Source organism: Diospyros lotus, chromosome 10 (genome assembly GCF_014633365.1).
Source record: "Diospyros lotus cultivar Yz01 chromosome 10, ASM1463336v1, whole genome shotgun sequence".
In the NCBI taxonomy this organism is placed as follows: Eukaryota; Viridiplantae; Streptophyta; class Magnoliopsida; order Ericales; family Ebenaceae; genus Diospyros; species Diospyros lotus.
The window spans coordinates 23,516,176-23,541,422 of NC_068347.1; the positions used below are offsets into that span (position 1 = coordinate 23,516,176).

At 37.0% G+C, this 25,247-nt stretch overlaps 1 protein-coding gene across 1 annotated transcript in view; it reads right to left on the bottom strand.

The window, feature by feature from the left end:
• LOC127811403 (uncharacterized) overlaps positions 1 to 25,247 on the bottom strand; it is a 65,576-nt gene that overhangs the window by 387 nt on the left and 39,942 nt on the right. The window contains exons 12-22 of the mRNA XM_052351228.1: positions 17,021 to 17,164; positions 16,765 to 16,847; positions 10,070 to 10,208; positions 9,894 to 9,977; positions 9,409 to 9,570; positions 9,236 to 9,323; positions 8,157 to 8,234; positions 2,987 to 3,050; positions 2,810 to 2,909; positions 1,557 to 1,673; positions 1,419 to 1,475 (exon numbers count right to left, since the gene is read on the bottom strand). Coding sequence (XP_052207188.1) covers positions 1,419 to 1,475; positions 1,557 to 1,673; positions 2,810 to 2,909; positions 2,987 to 3,050; positions 8,157 to 8,234; positions 9,236 to 9,323; positions 9,409 to 9,570; positions 9,894 to 9,977; positions 10,070 to 10,208; positions 16,765 to 16,847; positions 17,021 to 17,164 — 1,116 coding nt within the window. The remainder of the gene's footprint in view (positions 1 to 1,418; positions 1,476 to 1,556; positions 1,674 to 2,809; positions 2,910 to 2,986; positions 3,051 to 8,156; positions 8,235 to 9,235; positions 9,324 to 9,408; positions 9,571 to 9,893; positions 9,978 to 10,069; positions 10,209 to 16,764; positions 16,848 to 17,020; positions 17,165 to 25,247) is intronic.

Consider the following 25,247-nt stretch of genomic DNA (forward strand, 5'->3'; position numbering starts at 1 on the left):
ATGGCTAATGCTGCTAACATAAAGAGTAAATTGCACTGGACCCTATGGTTTCACTAAATTACTGCATGTACCCTCACGTATTGGAAATTATACTAACTTAAACGGACGTTGAGAAATCTATGTAAGTATAAAAAACTTAATGTGGTACCCATGTAAAGCAAATCAAACGGTAGGAGAAGGGGGTGGGGGGTCATCTGATTCAAGTTCCTGAACAGTAAGGGTAGTCAATGTAACTTCCAAAATGCAAGGACTATTCCTTGTATTTATATCAAACTTCAAAGGTGCACGGCACATTTTACCTTAAAATAAAAGTGTTTGTTCTAGTCGAGCACAACATGATGCTAACTTTCTTTCCATGAAACTGAAGAGGAAATTACTGTCGGTATATGAGAAGGATTCATGAATGAAATTAGTGTGCAATTGATCTTAAAAAAAAAAAAAAAAAAAGCAAGCTTAGCCATTTCTAAAGCTTTAGAATCTTCAATTTGACAGCAGGCATAGAGGATTTATATGAAAATTCATGGTTGAAAACAGAAAATAGCAGATGAGCTGAAGAAAAAAAAAAACTGCAAGCAAAATCGATCCTTTCCAATGGTAGTTGGCAAAAACGATCAATCTGGCTTTGATCAAGGTAGGTAAATTTCCATGTCACACCAAGAAATATTGATCTCTGTCAGAACAAAATGATAAATTGATTTTGTATTTAATGCCATACTTCTGGAAACAATGAATGTTCATTAATGTAATGACTGAGATAACTCTTGTATGGTAAATCTCCAATGAGGTCATTGGAGATTCAAGAAAAGATGAGGTCACACGTAATAAAGTTGGAAGTGACTCCTATTCAAGAAAAGAAGCAGGAGTCATGATTGAGACAATTTGAACAAGTGAGAAGATGATTAATAGAATCTTCAATGAGGTGAGTGGATGAAATAGAGGAACTTTGTAGCAAAAAGAGGATAAGCAAAGAAAACTCGGTGGGGGAACTTTTAGACATAACAAAGCCCTTGGCCTAGCTCAACTCGGACGGTTAGCAGACCCAACTCCCCCCTGCTGCATATATGCAGCAAAATATTAAAAAAATAAAAAATGTATAAAAAAGGACTTGGTGGGCCCGCCCAACTGTGCTGTGACATCTATACATACGATATAATGGCCTCAGAGGATAGAAACAAAAGTTTTGAATTCATGTAATTGACTCAACTTAGTGGGATTAAGGCTTGACATTGTTGTTATGTGTTGGGCAAACCATGTTGACAATGATCTCATGTGCCATCCATTCAAGGAAGATTAGATCATGTCTAAAACCTCTCCATTCTCTTTCAATGTTTAAGAATTACAAGATGAGTTTGGTCAAATGAAATATGCTACTCTTATAGGCACAAAGCAAGTCTACTAAAACAGGTATTGCCACTTACATTGAAAGATGATGCTATACAGTTACAAGCCTCAAGAGCCATGGTTCCACGAGCAACCTTGGTGCCATTATTAATAGTCAGCATAGTTGTAATCAGTCAAAAAATGCAAAAGCAGCAGGTAGTAAAATCCAAACTTACCTGAGAAGGCTCCTGCATAACATAATCAACAAGGTTTTGAAGAATAAATGCAGAAAAGGACAGAAGCTCTTGTAGATAGGTTGGATCGCCAAAGAACAAACGGTCATTGCCCAGAAGCTGAATATAAAAACACAGAATATTTCAACTGCGATGAGATAACAGCAAAATAGCACATTCATATTCGGCCATTTGATTTTAGGAGCATCAAGGAATAATATTCTTCTATATGAAGCCCATTTGTTATATGGATTGAATTGGCAAGTAAAAACCATGTTATAGTTGAAGGCTTATGCAGACGAACAAAATGCACCCCTTCTGTCCCAACCAAAAAAAAATTTGAACAATGATCTGGACTTTTATCAATCACCCCACTCCCCAATCCCCACGTGGAAGAGTGTATCATGTTCACAGATCTTCTCAGGCCATTTTTGCTGAAATTCTTGTTCAAGGTTGGAAGGCATGGTGTACATTTTAAGGTAACTATAGTAGGATAAAGGTTTCGTATGTTTGTGATTCTTGTTTTATCAAAAAAACAATATCAATAGTTTAATTTTCTTAGTACTTAGAGGGGGGGCTGTTGCAATGCACGTGCAAATGAAAAAAAATAAAAATTTCAAATGGAGGTCCATTGGGTGTTGCTGCTTAACAATTGTAGTTTAGTTTTTTTTTTTTTTTTTCTTTTTTTGCCAAAAGTTTTAACAAAATAAGCCTTCATGTAGTGGTAGAATTGTTCGCAAATTCATTTTAATTCCGAGTGGTTATAAGTTCAAATCTTGTTTACATAAATGATTTTTGTTTCTCAAGTGAGATATTGGAGGGTAGTTTTAGAATAAGAAAGTTCAATAGGGCTTCACACACCAAATTTGAAGTTTGCATATTTAATAGAATAAATATAGTACATAATTGTGTATAACTGTATTAATACGAGAGCATTTATGTAAATTCATGTACTCATATGATAGATTTACTTGCACCTTCCTACATGGTATCAAAGCCATACAACCCCAAAAACAAAGATGACTAGAAAAGTATAAATACCCTCATACTTGTATATTTATATACAGCTCCTATATACTATATACTAACAAATTTGATTCATATCATGTAAGTAGCATTTTGATCACTTAACAGCCTCAACCGAGTCTCAAAAATGAAACTTCAAAATAGTCTTTTCTTTTTCAAACTTCGAATTTGCTTCACATTGACGAGTTGAAACGAGAAACTGCAACATAACAGGTGAGTAAACATTATACCTGCTCTAGATTTGCATGGTACGGAAGCTTTAATTGAGATAAGGTTGCAGCCAAAGAAACAATTGCACACAACACCCTTATCCTCATTCTTGATGTCATCCTACACCATTGTATTAGAACATCAAACCAGAAGGATAAAATGAAGGAAAGCTTTCAATTTGAAGAGCAAAATCTCACCATGGTTGGGAACTAATGAAGGTCAGCAAGCTCCTTGGAACATGAGTGACTCCTTGAGGATTACCTAAATTTGGAAACATGGCATCAAATATGGATAATCAGAGGACAGTGTTATGAAGCTACTTCCAATATAGAGTAATCCAGGGTTTCAATGTCTAGTACAGTAGGACCCTAAATCACTTTTGAGTCTAAAATAATGGCACCATTGACCATACACCAAATGGTAGATTGAGTTCATAGGATTATTACCTGCCCAAGCTATAATTGCATCACTTAAAATTTTCTGGACATCTTACAACTCAATTCAGTTTTCTTCAGCCACATTTGACGTAAAACTTCAACTTCAAAGTACCTTTAAACTTCACCCCGCTCCAAATGAATTTTCCAGTTGTGAAGAAGTTATAACTAGAACCACATCCAATAGTCAAAACAATTTTTTTTTTTTAAACTCTAGATTATTGGCTATATTCAAATAAAAAGGCCTAAGTAGTCCAGATTGATGGTCATATCCTGATAGTGTTTGAAGTTCTTATCCAACGCTTGTTTGCCACTGATCACTTACAATTTTTGTCTTCTTATGGTTTAAAAGCCCAGGGTAATTTAATAATTTCAGATTTGCTGGCAACTATAGTGTGAGCATGAGTTCTATTTTGGATCAGGCTCAGATGTAGTGTCATCATATGTGGTCTACATAACAAAAGAATATCATAAGTAGCTAAAAGGGCCTAGTTGAGTTGAGTACAGTAGCCAAGTTTCTTAATTCCTAATCTTTGAGTTCCAGGCCAAATAGAGTTAGGACAAGCCTGGCAGCCAAAGTGAGTATGAAACCATTCTATCAAATAACATATTAGTTTCATAAAATCAGGATTTGTTGTTGGATTTGGTGTCTTCATCTTCTTCTTTGCAAACTATCAAACACCAATCGATGATATTCTTCACAACCAGGAACAATTTCCCATCAATGCCAAAATTATCATGGTTTTCCTATCTTTTCCTCATTGGCAAATCATCCTATCCAAACATTAACAAACTGCAACCACTTCCCCTGTCCTTCACATCTAATTGCTCTGTAAAATCCTTAGGCCATGTTTAGTAGAATGGAATAACAAGTAGAAAGGAATGGAAGGTAGAAAAGAACAGCAAACAATTTCCCTTGTCTGCCTGCTGAATGGCATGGGAACAGAATGACATCCACAAAATGGTTAAAACTAATGTATTCCAATTCAAGATTGAAGGCTAGGTCATAACAATCAGGAAATGGCCTATGTAGGTCCGAAAGGAGTACCCTTGTTAGCATTTGGAGTTCTTCTCTACTGTTAGCTTGTCAAGGGTCACTAGCAAGCTTTGTTAGGGTTTTTGCGCCAAAGCCCACCTATGGATTCCTATCTAGTACAGTCCTGAGCCCAAAAATCCCATATAGATCAATGTAACCCAAGTCAGATTTCACAGACTTTCTATCCCTCAACCACATGGTAGTGGTCTTGGGTTAGCTATAATACCACTTGGTACCACTGTGAGATTGGGTTGTGACAAATTCCTCCTTTAATACATAGCGTCCTCACCAGGTTAAAAATCTCATATCAATCAACCTAACCAAAGTTAGATTCAGGACACTTCCCTAGCCCACACCCACACTATAGCGGCTTGGGTTGGCTTTGATACCACTATAGCACCACGAGTCCACACCTATAAGTGCTTACTAAAGGTGACTTACGGGCTCATGGAACTAAGGAATATACCCAAGACCTTCCTGGTAGACCATTAATGTGGGATTAGGTCATGACATATTTTCATTCCATTCATCGCTAAATCTCTCCAAAACATCTCCTTGTCTTGTGCTAACAAATTCAATATTTATAAGTTTACCTTTAATCTCATGGTAGTTCTAATACCCCAAAACTAGTATTTCCCAACAAACATATCTCAAGGGTTTAACAAGCTATGATACATGGTCATGCTTTTGTTTGATACACATGCTAAAGTGCCCATGTAGGAAAAACTAGAGATGGTTAACACTGTAGTTGTGACTTCCTTGACACTATGTTGCATATAACCAAAAACCTCAAGGATTGGAAGAGCTAAAGCAACTGACTTGATAACATATAAACATCATTCCTACTGTAAGTGCATATATGTTACAAGTCTTGTGACTTCATATAGGCTAAGCTAACCTCCAGTATGAGACATGCAAATTAATAAGAATGCCCCATAAAATTCTCACATGGTAAATGACTTCAGTGCAAAGTTCTGGTCAAGCATAATCATTTCCTTATTCTTCATGGTCAAGCAATTGTTCATAACCTAAGCATCTTTAGAATAGTGATATGCATTAACTCCATGACTAAACACAATGTCATGGATCTAGGGTTTAACCTAGGGTTTTAAGAGGAAAATTGGAAGAGATCGAGGAAGGTAGAACAGAAAGAGAGAGATAACAGACATAATTGAGAGAGAAACAGAATAAGAAGAGAGAATTAGAGAGGGAAATCAGAGGAGGTGAGAGAGGAAGAACTCGGAAGAAGAGAAGCTGAGAGAGGTCAGATCTGAGAGGGAGAGAACCTGGAGAGAGAAAATATGAAATCTGAATTTGATATATTTCACATAATCCTTTATTTACAGCTTTGGTAGCTTTATATAGCGACTTCTCCTATGTAGGAAATTCTGTTACAGAGTAAAACAAAAAATACAAATACCAAAATAACTACTGCTAACTACTATACTTACTTCATCTATTATATTTACTATTATATCCTTGGGGTCATGACAATTCCCCTCTCCTTGAGATATTTCTCGTCCCCAAGAAATTATAGCAACTAACCACCACTGTTTTATTCATCCAATCCCTGCTTTCACTATTTGTTTTATCCTTCTTTCTTTCTCTCTCCTTCTAGGCCTATTCCTCTTCGCTATTATGTTCTCACGATCAGATCCAGACACAAGTTGATCCATAACTTCAATAAAAGTAGCTTCACTGAATTCAAGCCCAATATAGCCACCTCCTGCAATAGCTATCCAATTAAGATTGAACTCCAATTTAAGAACATGATTGCTGGTACTCATGATTTGAGGACCTAGTATAGTGCCAAAACCTGTTAATATGTCCACGCCAAGTGCCTTTAATGAATTCCTTAAATTTTTACTAATTTTTGAAGTAAGATTACTGGCATGATCAACCACTCCTTGTCTGTCATAGTTAGTAGCTGAAACCTTTGATGCTGGTTGTTTGAGCCTAGAGGATCGTTAGCTACAGTAGAAAAATCCCAAACAGGCAAACTGCCTTCCTTTGGTACTCGCAGTGCCACATCAATTTTCATTTGTTGCAATAACTTCCATCTCCAGTAGTCAACAAACTCTAGCTTTTTCAAAGCACATTTTTCTTCCTGTTTGTCGGCGTACATCAAAGATTCACTTTCAATAGTTTCTCCACTAGTGGAGCCTCAATAACTTCTCTGGCAACTGCCATTCCCTTCTTGTCATCCTGAATTGCCTAATCCAATTCAAATATTTCCTCATTTCCTGCAACTACCATTCCTAGCCTTAGGAATCATTCTAACGACCAGTTTCTCTGGAGCCATTATAAGATTCTTCAGGTCCGAATTGCCTAATCAAAACTTATTTGTCTGTATGTGGAGCGTTAAAGACTTGATCAAGCCTAGAATAGATGCCTAGGGCACACTACTCATCAGAGGCATGAAAGATCTCTTCATCACCGCAGTATTGAGTTACAACCGATTGGTCCGCTGCAGATTGTTCCTCAGATTCCTGCAAACCATAAGTATGAGGAATGTTCCAGGCGATGTAATTGGACCTTCAATGAATTTAGAGATTTCTTTTATCTCTGAAAGCTGATTCCACAGTAGGGCAGTGTATGGATCTCCAACTGACGTCGACACTGGTCACTTTCTTTGGATAATTGGATCTGAATAATCCATAGAAAGTAATTCAGCTGGAAGACTAACCTGAAACTGTTTGACCATCATAATCATGATTTTGTCCATCTTTTGGTTGAAGTTAGCGCATGTTTCTTTGAGTCTTGTGTTCATTGCTCGCTCCCGAAATATCTCTGAATTGCTACTAACAATCGCTTAGGTCTAAATTCAGTAATCTTGACCCTCCTTGATCAATATATGGAATAGAGAAATCAACAATTGCCTATGAAACTGCCTCCAGCAAGTCGCCTAATTCACAATTCAGTAGCCTTGAAACAGAGGATCAATTAACAGCCTCTAGGAATCAGAGAACCGATTAGATCTTTCTTAGAACACAATCCTTAGACTCGCCTGGATCTGCCTCAATTAACAGCCAAGAATCAACCTCCTGTGACTCGATTAGTTCCGTTATAGCCTCCTGATACTGCTTGCTGAATTAGCTTCATTGAATTGCTGCTAAGATGCACCTGAATGTTAGTCGAGAACTGCTTTGCTCTGCTTCACCTTCAAAGGATCAGCTACTCTACTTGGTTACTATCTGTCTTTGATGTCTTCAAGTCGGATTGGAATTACATCCAAGAATCGTTGGCTTTGATACCATTTATCATGGACCTAGGGTTTAACTTAGGGTTTTAAGAGGAAAATTGGAAGAGATCGAGAAAGGTAGAACAAAAAGAGATAACAGACAGAATTGAGAGAGAAACAAAATCCTCCGAAGAGAGAAAGAGATCGAGAGGGACATTAGAGGAGGCGATAGGGGAAGAACTCAGAGGAAAGGAGAAAGAGAAGAAGAGAAGTTGAGGGAGGGAAGAGTAGTCAAATCCGAGAGGGAGAAAACCTGGAGAGAGAAAATATGCAGTCTGAATTTGATGTATTTCACATAATCCTTTCTTTACGGCTCTAGTAGCTTTATATAACTACTTTTCCTATGTAGGAAATTTTGTTACAGAGCAAAACAGAAAATACAACTAAAATACCAAAATAACTACTGCTAACTACTATATTTACTTCATCTACTATATTTACTGTTATATCCTTGGGGTCATGAGACACAAGTACAGCACCCACCTATTCTTTTAATAAAGAGATGTGTTGTTCACACCAGTCAAATACATATTCATGCAAATTTTCACTCAACATGAAACGAATGCAGAAAAACAGCCTAAAGCACAGAAGAGTTATAATCCAAAATTAGCAAACAAACTGAAAACATTCTGAGAAACTGGAAAATTTTCAATGACCTGGAACCAAAACCAAGATGCTGCATAGCTTTTGAATTAAGCAGAGGATCCCATCAGCATCATTTGATATTCTAGAGCCTACAAAGAACCAAAGTGATTCAGTATTCAATTCAATACCAAACACAAGCAGATCTGGCACAATGTACACAATGAGGAGGGAATTCTTTAAAAGCTTTGTTGATGCCTAGAGGCAAAAGTAGAAAAAGGAGAAGCAAAGATAAAGGCAACTCTTGACTGCAGAGTCTCAAAATGAAATAGCAAGAAGACTTTAAGATGGAAAATTATGTAAATTGTTGCAGCACAAATCATAGGTACTATTTTGAAGGGCTCAGATGTTTTCATTCAATAATCCTGTGTGCATGAGAGGATCAATGAAATTTCTTCCTTCTTCTAGAACCTCATTGCCTTCCGGTTGTCTTTCAATCCTTGAAGAAATAAACCAAATAGTGTATAACACAACGTCGACAAATGAACAGAAAAATAGAGTCTACTTCCAAAGAAGAAATTCTACAATATTAAGACAAACTAACTTGTATTATATAATATAATATTTGCAACCAGTAACAAGACTACATGCTAAAACTGCAGCTCCCCACAACTTTTTTTGTCAACACATATAAGACCATAAAATGCTTCCATACATGCTCAATAAAGTTGTCTTCGAAATTTCTTGTGATAAGGAATGACCTTACTATCAAATGTCTAAATGCAAGTATTTCCCTAGAGATTGCCACATGTAATCTCCTAACAACATCCTCCATGACGGAATCACATGTAAAATCTCATAAGATTAAATGTGAACCATCAGAATAGGTGCTAGATAATAGACAGCTCAAATTCCACAGTCCAGCACTGTCTCAAAATAGTTCCCAACATTATATAAATAAGATTGTTAGAATTTCAAGAAATGTTACCGTAACTTCCCAGGGCAATCAAACTTAGTTTGCCAAATCAAATAATGAAGAAATATATGGAATTATACTACACATATAAAATTTTATGTGTTCAGAACTCACTAAATAATTCTGATGCAACTATCAATCTCTTAAGAGTGTCAAATAACAAAGTAATGAACTAACCATCCATCGGATCCGAAGTTTGAAGACATTTGATAGCTGAATCTAGAAGTCCATCTGAATGAGAAACTAAGCCACCCACCAAAGCAACCTGCCATGTAGGCACAGGGGAATCAGCAAAGAATGCCATTAAGTTTATTTTATAAATAATTTACATAAAAGAAATAATAGACTACCTCAGCAGTTTCAAGATAAAGATTAAACTGCTTAACAACAGATGGAACAGAGGGAATTGTAACTTCACTAAATGCTATACAAGATTTGACAAAATTAAGATGCTTTTGCCCATCTTTTATTGCTTTAACTGCTAAACAGTTGCTGGAGAGAACAAGAGTTTCCTGCAAGTAAAATAGAACACTTAGATATTTGCTGGTGAGAAAACACACCTGCAGTCAGCTCTAACAATATTCAAATGCATCACGGATTAAAATGCAGCCTTTTCTTTCATTGTCTGGTTTTTCAAAATAATAACTGCTCGAAAGGGCAGACTGTTTGAGCTTCTGTAGAGAAGCCATTTTAGCGAAGAATGTAAGTGGTATCACAAAATATTTGAACAAAATGATTGTACAAACTAAGATGCCCAATTTTAATGTTCAGAATATGCACCTTTCTGTTAAAAATGTAAGAAAAAACAATCATAGAATTAAATACAAATACAAACCTTAAGTTCATTTATGCAGCCAAAAGCTCCACGGCAATCAATCAAGAAGACCAAATGGCGTTCCAACTCAGGCCCATAGTCGACCTAAAATGATCGGTCTAATTCATTACTACAAAAATTACTTACACAGAACCTAGTTCCAAGAAATATAAAACATCTGATAGTTGAAAAGTTACCGCATTTACAAAACAAGTTATCAGGTGTGCAGATTGTTGATTATCATCATCTCTCAGGCAGTAATCTATACCATTGTGCAGAGACTGAGAAACTTCAAAAAGGAACTGTATAATTCTTGGATCATAAATGCAACAATTCCTGTTCAGTACAATTGCCAAGTATAAATAATTACTGCTCCATTATACTTCCAGAGAAAAAATTTCTTGTCATAAATTGGCAAGTAGAAATTATCTAGATGCATTAAGGTACTGAAACCTTCCAATATTTGTGTGACTGTTACGGCTGCTAAAAGAATAATCAATAATGTCATAAAACATGTTAAATCCAGTGGCAGAGGGAGGGGGGTTTGCCCCCTCAATGTTTGACACTTGTATAGGTTTCATTCACAATTACATAAAAATGGTAAAATTATTGGATATGGCCACGCTAAAATTCCAAAAAATATATATATATACCTAGAAATAAAATACAACTTACTAAATTAAAATACTTTAGGAGTCAATGTTTATTGGATGAATGATAATTTGATCATATACATTGAGAAAGCAGTGTTCAAAAATGTTGGCAATTAGGCAATCATGCAATGATTCTAGATTATTAAGACTCGTTGAGGACAATTGAGCAAGATTTCTTAATTTCTTTTAAGAATCTTTATAATATTTTTTATTCAATGTCGTTGAGTTCACTTAAAAATTTTGGTTTCATATGATATAGTTGGAAATTCTTATGAAATTGTTTTGTCAACATACTTGTAATATATTCACAAACATATAGGCCCCTTCACCTTATCCCTCACCAAGAAAATCTTGCTCCCCCAACTCAAAATCCTGACTCCACCACTGGTTAAATCCTAGTTTCGATTGAACAATGGACCAATCTAACAGTTTCAACATAGGCTAATAATTGGTCAAATTATCTTGCAAGGCATGGCTAGGTGATGGTAAAAATTTTGAAACAAGAAGATGACTGAGCACTGCAAGGAGTATATGCAAATTTTTTACACAACTTAAAAATCTGACCAACAAACGAACAATATGTCTTAACAACATACATTGTCTCTGGTTCTTGAACCCTCCAAAAGTAAATTATGAGATAGATTTCACAAAGCCAAATAGAAGGGACCTTATTTAATATTATAAGTATCAAGATCAAATACATAGTCACTGCATACAGTTTAGAGTCTCCTTTCCACCTATGAGTTGAAATGATAATACAAAGTGTTGGAATGAACAGAACATTGATAACCCAGAAGCTAGGGTATCTCTTCTCTTTCAGACTTATTCCCACGGCTTTACGCGGTGTCCATGGATAAAGGGAAGAAGGTGGCAGAGTTAGGGTTTTGGGTGAATAACAAATGGTTTTGGTGCCTTGATTGGAGAAGGCCCCTTCTTGAAAGAGAAGAATCTATCCAGGCTGAGCTGCTGAGGGTTATTTCCAAAGTCCATTTGGAAAGTGGAAGGGGGGATCAGGTATGTTGGTCATTTGAAGGGGCTGGTTCTTTTTCGTCAGGCTCATTTAATGAGATACTTTGTTCATTGATGTTTGGATCCAACGTTCCCCAAATTAATTCTGTGGCAGCTTGTGTTTGGGGCAGTTTTGCTCCTCCAAAAGTGGAGCTGTTTGTGTGGCATGTCATTTGGGGCAAAAATAACACAAAGGACAATTTGGGTAGGAAAGAGATTCTACAAGGGGATGATCTACTTTGTGTCTTTTGTAGCTCTATCCCGGAGTTTGTGGACCACCTCTTCATTCACTGTGAGACTATCTTGTGCTTATGGCGGCAGATTTTTAGACGGTGGGGCTATAAGTGGGTTTGTCCAAGATCGGTTGGGGGACTATTCGACCAATGGGATTATTTTGCTTGGGGTAAAGGGCAAAGGAAGGTATGGATGTCTTTTCTTTATGCAACACTATGGACGGTGTGACTAGAAGAGAATAGGTTAGTTTTCAAGGATCGGGGGTTAGGTGCGGTTGATATCTTTAACTTGGTGCTTGTCAAGTTAGTGGCATGGCTTAGGGCTGTGGAGTCATCTTTCCCTTACTCTGTGGACCAGGTCATCATGTTTGTTTCTGCTCTTGGCCGTTAAGTTTTTCTCTCTCTTCTAGGCTAGTTGGCTATGAAGTCAATTTTGGGTGGTCATGGTCTCCCTAATTGCTAGTGTGGGGGCAACACCCCGGGGGGGGGGGGGGGGGGGGCTGATCGTTTGTATGGATTTCTCCTGTTTCGGACCATTGGTTAGTGAGGCCTGTGTTTTCTAAGAATTGCTGTATTTCTCTTATGATTTATATTAATATCATATATGTGCTCACTTATTTAAAAAAAAAAAAAAGGGAAGGAAAAGGGGGGAAAAATAACAAAGCATGTTCATAGAGTTTTTCATTACAAAACCAGTTGATTGCATTTTGCTAGTCCCCAAAAATATCAGAAATCATATAGCATGGAACATTCAATCTTGTAAATTTTGAATGAAAAGATGTCCTTTGCAAGGACCAAGACACCATGGAACTATCCAGACTTCTCACTGTCATAAACCAATCAGAATTACTAGAAACAAAATTAATTGAATAACTAGAAACTAAATCAATTGAATAGAATGCAAATTCAATTGACTAAGCCTCGAAGCAAATGGTTGTCCATGCATCCCTAACACTGAAGACTTGAAAATTACTCACATGGCATGTGCCAACAACAAGAACCATTGCGGCAGAAGAATGGTTAAGGACAAGAAATAGAAGCAATAGAATTGCTGAGGGTATTGAACAAATATTCTTGGAAGAAATTCCTTGATTTTTCTACCTCAAACAATCGGTTGTACAAAATATATATACAAGGGATCTTTCTATTCTAAGCTATACAAGAATATGAAACTACCAAAAACTAAAACAGAAAGTTGACCTAAGATAATTCCTCCAATTCAAGAATTTAATCCTTTCAATTATTCCCTCTAAATCAGGGAGTGGTTTCCTGATTCCAATACTCCCCCTCAACCTGGTGAATAGATATAAATCATTCCAATGTGCTTACAAATTCTTCAAAACCCAGTTTTGATAGTGCCTTAGTAAGAACATCAGCTTCTTGTGTCTTAGTAGGGATGTAGGATAGGATAATAGCTCCACTCTCAGTCTCTGTTTTGATAAAGTTTCAGTCAATTATCACATGTTTCATTATGTCATGCTAGATTGGATTATGAACTATATTGATAGTTAATTTGCGGTTATTATACAATTTCATAGGTCCTGTCCATGTAACTCTTAGATTCTATAATAATCTTCCTAGCCATATCAAGTCACAAATCCCTTGAGCAGTTGTTCTATACTCGGCCTCAACAGTGTTTCTTGCCATGACTATCTACTTTTACTCCTCCAAGTGACCAAGTCACAACAGTGCTATATCAAGTCACAAATCCCTTGAGCAGTTGTTCTATACTCGGCCTCAACAGTGTTTCTTGCCATGACTGTCTACTTTTACTCCTCCAAGTGACCAAGTCACAACAGTGCTATATCAAGTCACAAATCCCTTGAGCAGTTGTTCTATACTCGGCCTCAACAGTGTTTCTTGCCATGATTGTCTACTTTTACTCCTCCAAGTGACCAAGTTACCCCATAGTTTAGTATAGTAGCCAGTTGTGGACTTGTTATCCCCAATTGAACCTGCCAAATCTACATCTTTAAAGTGTTCAACTCCCCTATGATCATTCTTCCAAAACAAAAGCTCTTTTCCAAGGGTCCCTTTAAGATATCGAAGAATCTGGTTTACAGCCTCTAGGTGTCTTTGTGTAGGTGAGTGCATAAATTGAATCACAATACTTACACTATAGGAAATATCAGGTCTGGTAAGAGAAAGGTATATCAACTTTCCTGCTATGCGTTGGTATCTTTCCTTATCCACAGAAGAGTCATTTTTTGTGACCTTTTGTTTCCAATTTCGTTCTAATGGGGTACCAACAGGTCAACAAGTCTACAACCAAGTTTTCTAGTCTCATTCAAGAGATCAAGTGTGTATTTTCTTTGGGTTATGAAAATACCTTGTTTACTCCTTGCTATTTCCATGCCAAGGAAGTATTTACCTGTACCGAGATCTTTGACCATAAATTCATCCTGTAGCCAATTTTTTAGTCCATTTATCTCTTTAGTGTCATCACCTGTTATCACCATATCATCCACATACACTATCAAAATTGATATTTTCCATTTTCAGCTTGTTTAATGAAGAGAGTATGGTTAACCTGTCCTTGTTGATATCCAAATAGAGTCATAGCTACACAACCTTGTGAGCCATGCCTTGGGTGATTGCTTGAGACCAAAGAGAGACTTCTTTAATTTACAAACCTTACCTAAGACTTCAATGGATTCAAAACTAGGTGGAAACCTCATATAGACTTCCTCCTCTAGCTTCCCATTCAAAAAGGCATTCTTAACGTCCATTTGATAAAGTTCCTAGTCTAGGTTGGCAACTAGGCGTTCCTTAAGGCGTTCAACCTTCCCATCAGGACCAACTTTCACAGTATAGACCCAGTGGCAGCCAACAGTAGATTTACCAAGAGGAAGAGAAATCAATTCCCAAGTGTCACTAAAATGTAGAGCATCCATCTCATCAACCATAGCCTGGCGCCACCTTGGATCTGAAAATGTTTCACTGGTAGTTTTAGAAATAGTAATAGAAGATAAAGTAAACACAAAAGCACAATAGGGGGAAGCCAAGTGATGATAGCTAAGGAAGGTGTATATGGGGTGAAGGTTGCAAGTAGAGCATATACCTTCTCGAGTGGCAATGGGTTCAGGAGAAGGGTCAACAACTGGCTGGTCCGAGGCAGGTGAAAATGTCGAAGAATGAGGTGAGTTATTAGGTTCTTCGTCAGCAGCTACAGGAGGATGTGGACGATGATGATAAACCTGAAGGGGACGTTTAGGGACAGTAAGAGCAGTATCAAAGGAAGGAGAACAAAGATAAGGAGTGGGAAGAATCTCAAAAACTGGACGGTGAACGGTGACGGCGGTCGCAGGCTGTGGCACTTATAGTAGGAATGTACAATAATTAAGGCTAAAATTACTCCTAAAATTAAGGCCTAGTTGTCTACCTGTCTACTAATCATAGCTAGTCTAATAGCTAATTGACAACTAATCCAACATAATCTATTCCTATAAAATAGGAGAATAGTTAGGAGAAAAGTTAGCAGGCTTTTTCGCAAGTTTTTCAGTGGGGTTTTCCCTTAATTCTTCTACCTAGTTTCTTCAATAATAAAGTGGATTGAGTGTTACCTTGTTGAGCAACTGGGGATGTGCTAGTTGGAGGGGTAGGTTTAGTTTCCTTAGGCAGTTTAGACTGGTTCAACAATTGTCTAAAAGTTCCATCTGTTCCACTATAAAAGAAGCATCCAATTTTTCAAAAATGATGTTTGAGTCAATTATGTAGGCTAACTTATGTTGTGCTTGTTAACTTCTTGGCTTCCAATTTGCAAGCTTGCCATGAAGTTTCTGGCATGTCCCTAGTATGATGGGGTTTGTTGCAATACTCACACCAAAATTGTTTATCCTTGTGTTTCTAATTCTTTGAATGACATGTACTACGATGGACTGCCAAGGCAAAACTCTAGGAGCCCAAATTAGAGGACTAGTTGGAAGGGTTGCTAAGCATAACTTGTTTGCGGCTTCCCTCACGTCTAATTTCAGCAATGGCTTCTCTGATGGAGGAAAAGGGTTTGGTACCAAAGAGACAATCATGAACTTCATCAAGATCTTTGTTGAGGCCATGTAGGAAATCAAATATCCTTTCCTTCTCCAGCATTTTATTGTACTTAGCACCATCCTCAAGACAATGCCAACTAATATCATAGAAAAGATTCATCTACTGCCACAGTTTAGTTAAAATATTGTAGTATTCGAAGACAGACATATTACCTTGTCTAGTGGTATGAAGGGCATAATGATTTCAAAGCATTGGGCCGTGTTTTTAAGATTTGAGTAAATTTCTTGAACAACATCCCATATCTCCTTTGCAATTTTGTAGAAGAGGTAGGTTCACCCTATCTTAGGCTCCATAGAATTGATTAGCCAAGCCATGACAATAGAGTTTCTAGCATCCCAAGTTGAATAGTTATTGGCAGTTGGAGGTGGCATAGGAATAGCACTAGTGAGATAGCCAACTTTGTCCTTGCCTTTCATAACAAGCAACATAGATAGGAACCATTCACGAAAATTGGTTCCATTGAGTTTGTGTGTGGATGATTTGAAATTTTGAAGAGAAGGGAAATACAAGGTTGATGATAGGTTTGGCATGGGATTGGCTAAAGTGGTGGAAATAATAGGAGTGGTGGAAGAGTATGTTGAAGAAGAAATAGTTTCCGCCATAAGGAATTGACGTTGTGGTTCGGAAAAGACTGATGAGATGAAGGTCAAATTAGCATCAAACCTGGCTCTGATACCATGAACAAATATTCTTAGAAGAAATTCCTTGATTTTTCTACCTCAAACAATCAGCTGTACAGAATATATATACAAGAGATCTTTTTATTCTAGGATATACAAGACTAGGAAACTACCAAAAACTAAAACAGAAAGCTGTGATAATTCCTCCAATTCAGGAATTTAATCCTTTCAATCATTCCCTCTAAATCAAGGATTGATTTCTGGATTCCAACAGGTATGCCTACTCAAATTAGAAACTAGAATTTAGGCATTAATCCAAGAAACATACCTTGAGGCAATTTTAAGAATGTGCATATTGACCGTGTTTCGTGAGCTCCCATGCATTATATCTAAGATCTCAATGAAATAGGTCTGCAAAGTAATTGATGCAATACATTGACATTAGCAGTCCTGTTTAATGCTGTGTTGTGACTATACATTACAAAACTGAGAAACATGAAAATGGATAATATATAACAGGAAAAATCAATTTCAAGCTAAAGACATAGTACTATAGTAAACAGAAAAAAGACAAATATGCCTACCAGAGAAAATATGACTTCTATGTTATTGAAATGACCAAGAAGCTTTGACAGTATTGATTGCAAGCTGGTCAATTGAGTTTCACCAATCCCTTCATTGGATGCTCGCTTTATGATACCATCCATTATAACAACCAGCTGGCTATCCTGGAACAGAAGCGATTCATTTAGGAGGAAAAGATAGCAAATATAACACAGCTAGATCAGTTTCCAAACTGGAGACTATCATTGTTCACCCTCACATTCTTACATATCCTACGATGAAGCAAAAATGAAATAACCTTTGACTGCACTAAAAAATAAATCAACCTATATGAAATAACCATATAGGTTTCAGAATAGTTAAAACAAGAACTTGCATTAGATAAGGTCTGTTTTTCAGTAAGACATAGAGTAGGTCATTGCATACAAGCAAATTAATCTACACCATAGAACAATAAAGAAGCATCCCCATTGTACGAGACTCCGCGCTTGCAAATGTTGTTTTTGTATACAACCTTACCTTTGCTTTGCAAAGAGATTATTTCCACAACTTGAACATATGTTCCAGTCACAAAAAAGCAACCTTACAATTGTTAACAAGGCTCATCCTCTCCACTACAGAACAATAACTTTTGTGGAAACAGTAACAAAAAGCAGTTTGATCACCTACTAATATAAAATTTCATTTCACTCTTAAAATGACCTTATGCCACACACCCCCTCTACAGGTTGTGTGACCGACCATAAACCCTAAACCAAGACTTAAAGTTCACGAAACCTAAAAACTTGGCCAACAATATTCATAACTAATCCACTAAAATCCTTAAAAACTGAAATAACTAAAACAATAATCCACTAAAATCATCAAGATTTACATAACTGAATTAATCAAAAATAACTGAACACTTAAACTATCCAAAATTGAGTCCATTGGTAATCCCTCGATCTAAGCCCACGTCTAACCCCACTAATTCTACTCATCTAAAAAACATGTTAAGGCGAGTGGTGAGCTTAAAACCCAGTGAAGGTTATTACGTATGATATATCAATATTCAAAATTTTGATTTTGATACATATAATAAAGAAAATTCAATTTCAAAGTTTCACTAATATTCCCCTTGCAAAATGTACCACCAATAAAATCACATCTTACCATATGGTGTAGCTAAACATTTCCACAATCTATAAATGCCATTTATTCAAAGAAATCACAATAATATTCAATAATCAATTCAAACCCTAATAAATATCTTAGTGGGCAGTGTTAAAAGAAAGAACCAAACAGAATTCCAATCTCTTTATTCTGTAATCGTAGAGTACAGCATATATACATGTCAAGTAACCTTAATAGGCAGCTTTCTAATGAGAGAAAGCTTCCTAAACTACTGTAGGAAATATGAACAATAAGGAAAGATCTTACGAAGATAAAATACAATAAAATGCAAGGAAACAAATCAGAATAAAAACAGCATGTAATTAGCAGGAAAGTAAGTAGGAAAGAATCCACCATAGAAAAGAACAATCCATTCGTTGACTTCTAACACTCCCCCTCAAGATGGAGAGTGTATATCATGCATTCCCATCTTGCTTAATATTTTGGGAAAAACGGGACCCAATAAGCCTTTAGTTAGGACATTTGCTAATTGCCCTCCGGTAGGAACAAGGGGGGTGCAGATCAATCCGCTTTCAAGCTTCTCTCTGATAAAATGCCTATCAACCTCAACATGCTTGGTCCTATCATGTTGAACCGGGTTGTGAGTTATACTTATGGCAGATTTGTTGTCACAATAAAGTTTCATAGGTATTGCCCACTAAATTTTCAAATCTTTTAGAATGATCTTCAACCAAAGAAGTTCACAAATACCTAAGGCCATAGATTTGAACTCAGCTTCAGCACTTGACCTTGCCACCACACTCTATTTTTTGCTCCTCCAAGTAATCAGATTTTCACCCAATAATGTACAATAGCCTGAGGTGGATCTCCTATCTATAAGTGACCCAGCACAATCAGCATCCGTGAATACCTCTAAGGACAAGTTGCTAGCCCTTTTAAACAGCACACTCTTACCTGGCGATCCCTTAAGGTAGTGGAGAATTCTGTGCACAACCTTGAGGTGGTTTTCTCCAGGATCATGCATAAATTGGCTAGCCATACTCACATGATAGGCTATGTCGGGCCTAGTGTGAGACAAATAAATAAGCCTCCCTACCAGCTGTTGATAGGACCCCTTATCCATTGCCCCTACTTTAGAATCAGCCCCAATTCTATGGTTTGGTTCAATGGGTATCTCAGTTTCCCTGCTGCCAAGCATTTCTGTTTCAATTAAAAGGTTTAGCACATATTTATGCTGGGAAATAAAGATTCAAGCCTTAGACCGAGCTACCAAAATACCAAGAAAGTATTTTAACTTTCCTAACTCCTTGATCTCAAACTCTCTTTCCAAACAACCCCTCAAATGTTCCATTCCTTCTTTGTAGCCTAATCCAAGCATTACTTTAGCAAACCTTCCAAACTAGGCTCTAGGGGACTGTTTCATCCCATAGATAGCCTTTTTTAGCCTGCATACAATATTTTCCTCTCTTGTTTGCAACCCAAACCCGGGTGGAACTTCCATACAAATCTCTTCTTCCAACTCCCCACGTAAAAAAACATTTTTTACATCAAATTGGTACAATGGCCAGTCATACATAACTGCTAAAGACAACAACACTCGAACAGTGTTCATCTTAGCTATTGGAGCAAAGGTGTCCAAGTAGTCTACTCCATATGTTTGGGTATACCCCTTAGCCACTAGCTTTGCCTTGTACCTTTCTAGAGTCCCATCAGATTTGTACTTCACCGTAAACACCCACTTACATCCCACAGGCTGTTTCCCCTTTGGTAATTTAACCATGTCCCAAGTTTGGTTTTTTTCAAGGGCTTCCATCTCAACCATCATAGCATCCTTCCAACTCTCATTATTTAATGCTTCAAATAGGGTTTTTGGCATTGGAATGGAATGGAATTAAGGCTGGTCAAGAAAGTCTTATGGGTAGGAGATAAGTGAGAGTAGGTCATAAACAAATTAACAGGACGTTTTGTGCAGGTGCGAGTCCCCTTCCTGAGGGTAATAGGAATATCCAAGTCATTAGGCTTAGGTTCATCTTGAGTACAAGGAATTGAGTTAGGTTTGGGTGCAACCTAGTCGAGGGACAGAATAGGCTGAAAAGGGGATGAATCAGGTTTAGTGTTGAGGTTATAGGAATCTAGATTGGATGATTCAGCCTGCATTGGGTTATGAGCCATAGTCTTTCTCCTTGTATACACCTTTAGTGGACTGGTATAATGTTGGGGAGTTTCCCTATGTATCACATTTAGAGAATCTCTTAAGATGCTTTTCGACTGAGATGAAGAATCCTTTGAGGAAGGTTCGTAGAGAAGGGGAAGGAATACTTCTCTATTTGGTTCCTCCAAAAATTCAGTCTCCCCTTTAGGATAAGAATTACTAAAGTATGGATTTTCCTCCACAAAACTAACATCAATTGAGACAAGGAAACGTTTAGATGGAGGATGGAAACATTTATGTCATTTTTGGATGGAGGAATACCCAACAAAGATACACTCAAGGGCCCTAGAATCTAACTTACTTCTATGAGATGAGTGATTATGAACAAAAACCACATAACCAAACACTTTAGGACTGATTCCATTAGAAGGCTTGAAATCTAGAAAAGTTTTAGAAAGAAGCTGAATTGGACTATTGGAATTGAGACTCCTAGAGGAAGTCTATTAATAAAATAAGCTGCTATCAAGGCTGCTTCTCCCCCATGTCAGATCCTTGATCTGACAAGAGAAATTCTCTTTGATCCGAGAGGGAATTCGCAGGAATAAGGGAAGAAATATAGAATAGGGAGAGAGAAATAGAAAGAGAGAGAATGAACGAGAAGTGTTGGAGGGATAATTCAGATTCCAATTTCTCAAATCATGCCTTCACAATAAGTTGGGCCGATCTCTTATACGGCCTCAACTTGGGAATTGCGCTAAAACGGTTGCCAAGTCCCTTCTAGAACCAACCAAGTTGCCTAACTGTCTACTTACAACTTGCACTGCTTGGAACCTTCTACTAGCAAGCTAATTCCCTCCAAAAATTACAATAATAGCTATGAATAGCAACAAAGTAAAAGATAATAACAAAATAAAATGTCACAGCCTCGATACATGACATAATGTTTAGGAACATTATTGTGGAATAGCAAGGCCCTGGTAACAGCTAGTAAATGCCCATTTTTCCTCTCAGCTACCCCATTTTGCTGAGGGGTATACACACATGAAGACTCATGAATTATACCCTTTTGTTGAAAGAAACCATACAAAGTTTGATTGAAGAAATCCTTAGCGTTATCTATCTTTACTCTTTTGATTTCAGCCCCAAATTGAGTTTTGATCATATTAACAAAATTGGGAAAGATGGTGCACACTTGTGATTTGGACTTCAAAAGATAAATCCAAGTCACCCGTGTACAGTCATCAACAAACGCCACAAACTATTTAGTTCCAGATAAATTTGGGACTGGAGAGGGACCCCATATGTCATTATGGATCAAGTCAAAAGGATGAGAACTTTTATTATTAGTGAGAGGAAATGAAACCCTTTTGTGTTTAGCAAACTCACAAACATCACATTGGAAATTCCTAGCATTTACTCCCTTAAACAAAAAGGGATACATAACCTAGAGAACTTTAAAAGATGGATGTCCTAAACAAAAATGGTGAAGCCAAATTACATCCTTATTTGGTTTAGCTAAAAGTGATACAGTAGGAAAACACTGCTCCCTCTTACTATGCCCACCAAGATCTTCAAGATGATAGAGACCATCTTTTACCCTAGCACGCCCAATCATCTTCCTCGATTCCTTTTCTTGAAGCTCACAAAAGGAATGATAGAATATGACACGGCAATTAGCATCATGGATCAACTTTTGAATAGAAACCAGGTTTGTGCAAAGTTTAGGGACATGTAAGACATCTTTTAGAGTTAGGTTACTGTCAATGAGAATGTCCCCTTGGCCTGCCACGGTTGTTAGAGATCCATCAGCTAACACAATTTTCTTGATACTACGACATAGTTTATAGGATAAAAATTGAGTAGAAGAGGGTGTCAAATGGTCGGTTGCCCTGGAGTCAAGGACCCAAGAGTGTTCAAGAGCTATGTCTAAAGCATGTAAATTAAATGAGGTAGAAGTTATACCTATGAAGGCTAAGTTAGATGAACTTGGGCTTGCACCTGGTCCTTTTTCGAGACATCCCAACAAGCTCCTTAGCTTCTCTATTTCATCCTTATTCAGTTCCATTAGATCAGCCTGGTCTGCAGCCTCACCATCTGCACTTTGTTGGCTGCTTACTACATAAGCCTGCCCCTTTGATTGCCCTCCCTTAGTTGACTTACCATGAAGTTTCTAACACCTATCAACCGTATGTTTGGGCTTCTTGCAGTAGGTACACCATAGGTTGTCCTTATTGATGGTTTTAGCTAGATCTGGACTCTTTCTTTCCACCTTTGCCAATTTCTCCTAACCAAGACCCTTTAGAGTCAATAAGGCTGAGTTTTCCATAGGTTATACCTCCAACATTACTCCTTTTCTACCTTCCTCAGCCTTGACTATTGAAATTGTCCCATTTAATGAAGGCAACTCAGACTTACCAAGGATTTGGACCCTCACTGCATCGTATTCTACATTAAGGCCTGCAAGAAAGTCACAAGTTCTCTCATTTTTCACAAACTTCTTTTGAATGACAGCATCCTCAATACACTTCATTTGGATGCACTAATAGTAATCCAACTCTTGCCACAAAGTTTGCAATAGATTTGCATACTCGGTTATAGACCGAGTCCCTTATTTAGTGGCTGCCACTTTAGTCCTAATTTCATAAATTTGGGCAGCATCATTTACCTTAGAATATGTGATCTTCACAAATTCCCAGATCTCCTTAGCAGTGGAAAGAAAGATCACTGTGTCGCTGATTTCTGGAATCATCGAGGTTCCAGAGCCAAGATATTACCAGTGAGTCCTCCTCATCCCACGAGACATATGCTAGATCATCCTTCTTTGGTCCAGTTCCGAGCAAATGACTTAGTTTCCCCTTGCTTTTAAGGAATGCCCTAATTAGTTAAGACCACTTGAAATAATTTTTACCATTCAATCTGTATGCAACTTGTATATTCTGAAACTCCCCACTAGTGATTCCTCCAGTGACACCACCGCTACTGAAACTACCTGAGAAAGGAACCTCGTTCGTACTCCCAGATTGTCATGGCTCTAGGCTATGAGATAAGATTGGAATGAAGGATAAAGGAGATTTCGACTTTCAAATAACCGAGAAAGGATGAACTTGAATCAAAGAAAATTCTGATTTCAAGCAGTCGAAAAAAATGATAGGACCGTGTTATGGCTCTGATACCATGTTAAAAGAAAGAACCAAACAGAATTTCAATCTCATTATTCTGTAATCGTAAAGTACAACATATATACATGTCAAGTAACCTTAATAGGCAGCTTTCTAATGAGAGAAAGCTTCCTAAACTACTGTAGGAAATATGAACAATAAGGAAAGATCTTACAAAGATAAAATACAATAAAATACAAGGAAACAAATCAAAGCAAGAATACAAGGAAACAAATCAGAATAAAAACAGCTTGTAATCAGCAGAAAAGCAAGTAGGAAAGAATCCACCATAGGAAAGAACAATCCATTCGTAGACTTCTAATAGGTAGTATAGCCCTGGATTCAATTAATGTACAAGGGAACCCAACAATTCCCCTGGGATCTACCTCCAAGTACCTGGTGGAGCATGATTAGAATAATCAGATCATCTCCTCCCCATGAGAAACTAAAATTCCCATAGCACTACATAGCAAGTTAAATTTCAATTGCCAGAGTAACCCATGGACTTTTCCCCAATGGTTCAACGACATTTTATAACAACATGCTAACATCATTAATAATCTTTTCAAAATGATTTGATAAATCCCTATTCTCAATTTGTTTTTAAATCAACAATTCAAGCATATACATATCTATATATATCAAGTAACAAAATTGAGAACATATGTTTGTCAAAATAATTTTTCAACATGCATGGGATTAATTTTCAAAGCATACTAGTGCAAGAATAACCACTTACCTAACCCCTTTGTAGAGAAAATCCATAAATATCCAGCAGTTTACTTCTCACTCACACCCATATCTTAGTTTGATGATTTAATCCTCCTCTAAGCTTGTATTTATAACCCCCTTAGGTTTTATCTAGATCCCTTTCAGTTTCGAATTTGATTTCCCCTTTTATTTCCAATTCCCCAATTAATTATAATCCTTATCAAATCCTAACCGGCTAATATAAAGGTTTTTCTTGTTATTTATCCTTAAAATTTACATCTTTAATCCTAATCCCTCTTCAACAAGGAATTGGGTTGTTCCCAATTCTTTAATAAATCATAATTCTCATCAAATTCTCTTCCAATAATATATATCTGATTTTTCCCTACTTATCCTGAACATAATCAACTTTATCCTCAATTTAAATTTCCAGCCCAATCTAAATCTCTCCACAACTATGATGATCCCTCTCATCTCAATCACCATTTAGAATCTGAACTCAATTCCCAATTTCTTCAATATTATGATTAGATTATCCTAATCTACAACTGCTTCAAAAATCCTATTTTCTCTTGGATTTATCTCTTTCCAAAAAATTTGGGTGCTTCACCTTACTAGCAATGCAATCCATAATACAACTATACAAAACACATACATTAGAATAATTTTTTTGGTGTACAGATTTTACCAAATTCATAAATTTCCATTACATTTATAACAGAATTTCAATTTTATATAAATATCATTGAGATAAAATGGTAGTTGAATGTACCAATATCACTCTGAATTTAAAATACCAATGCATTTTACACAACTAGAGCTGTACTGAAACCTTCAATTGAAGACATTCCATAACAGCTATGTATTTATCAAAAATATTTGACAGCTACATAAAAGGATGAGGCCTGTAAAGACAATAAAAGATCTTGTCATAAATTTGACAAGTCAACATTTACAGGATTAAGAACTGATTCACAGCTTCAGAATATAAGAAGAGATCACTAATAAAGGGAGTTGGAGTGAAACCAGGAATTCAAATAGCCAAATCAGTGGTCCCCCTGCCCCGGCCCCCAACTCCTCAGAAGAATAATATATTAATAAAACACCACAAGG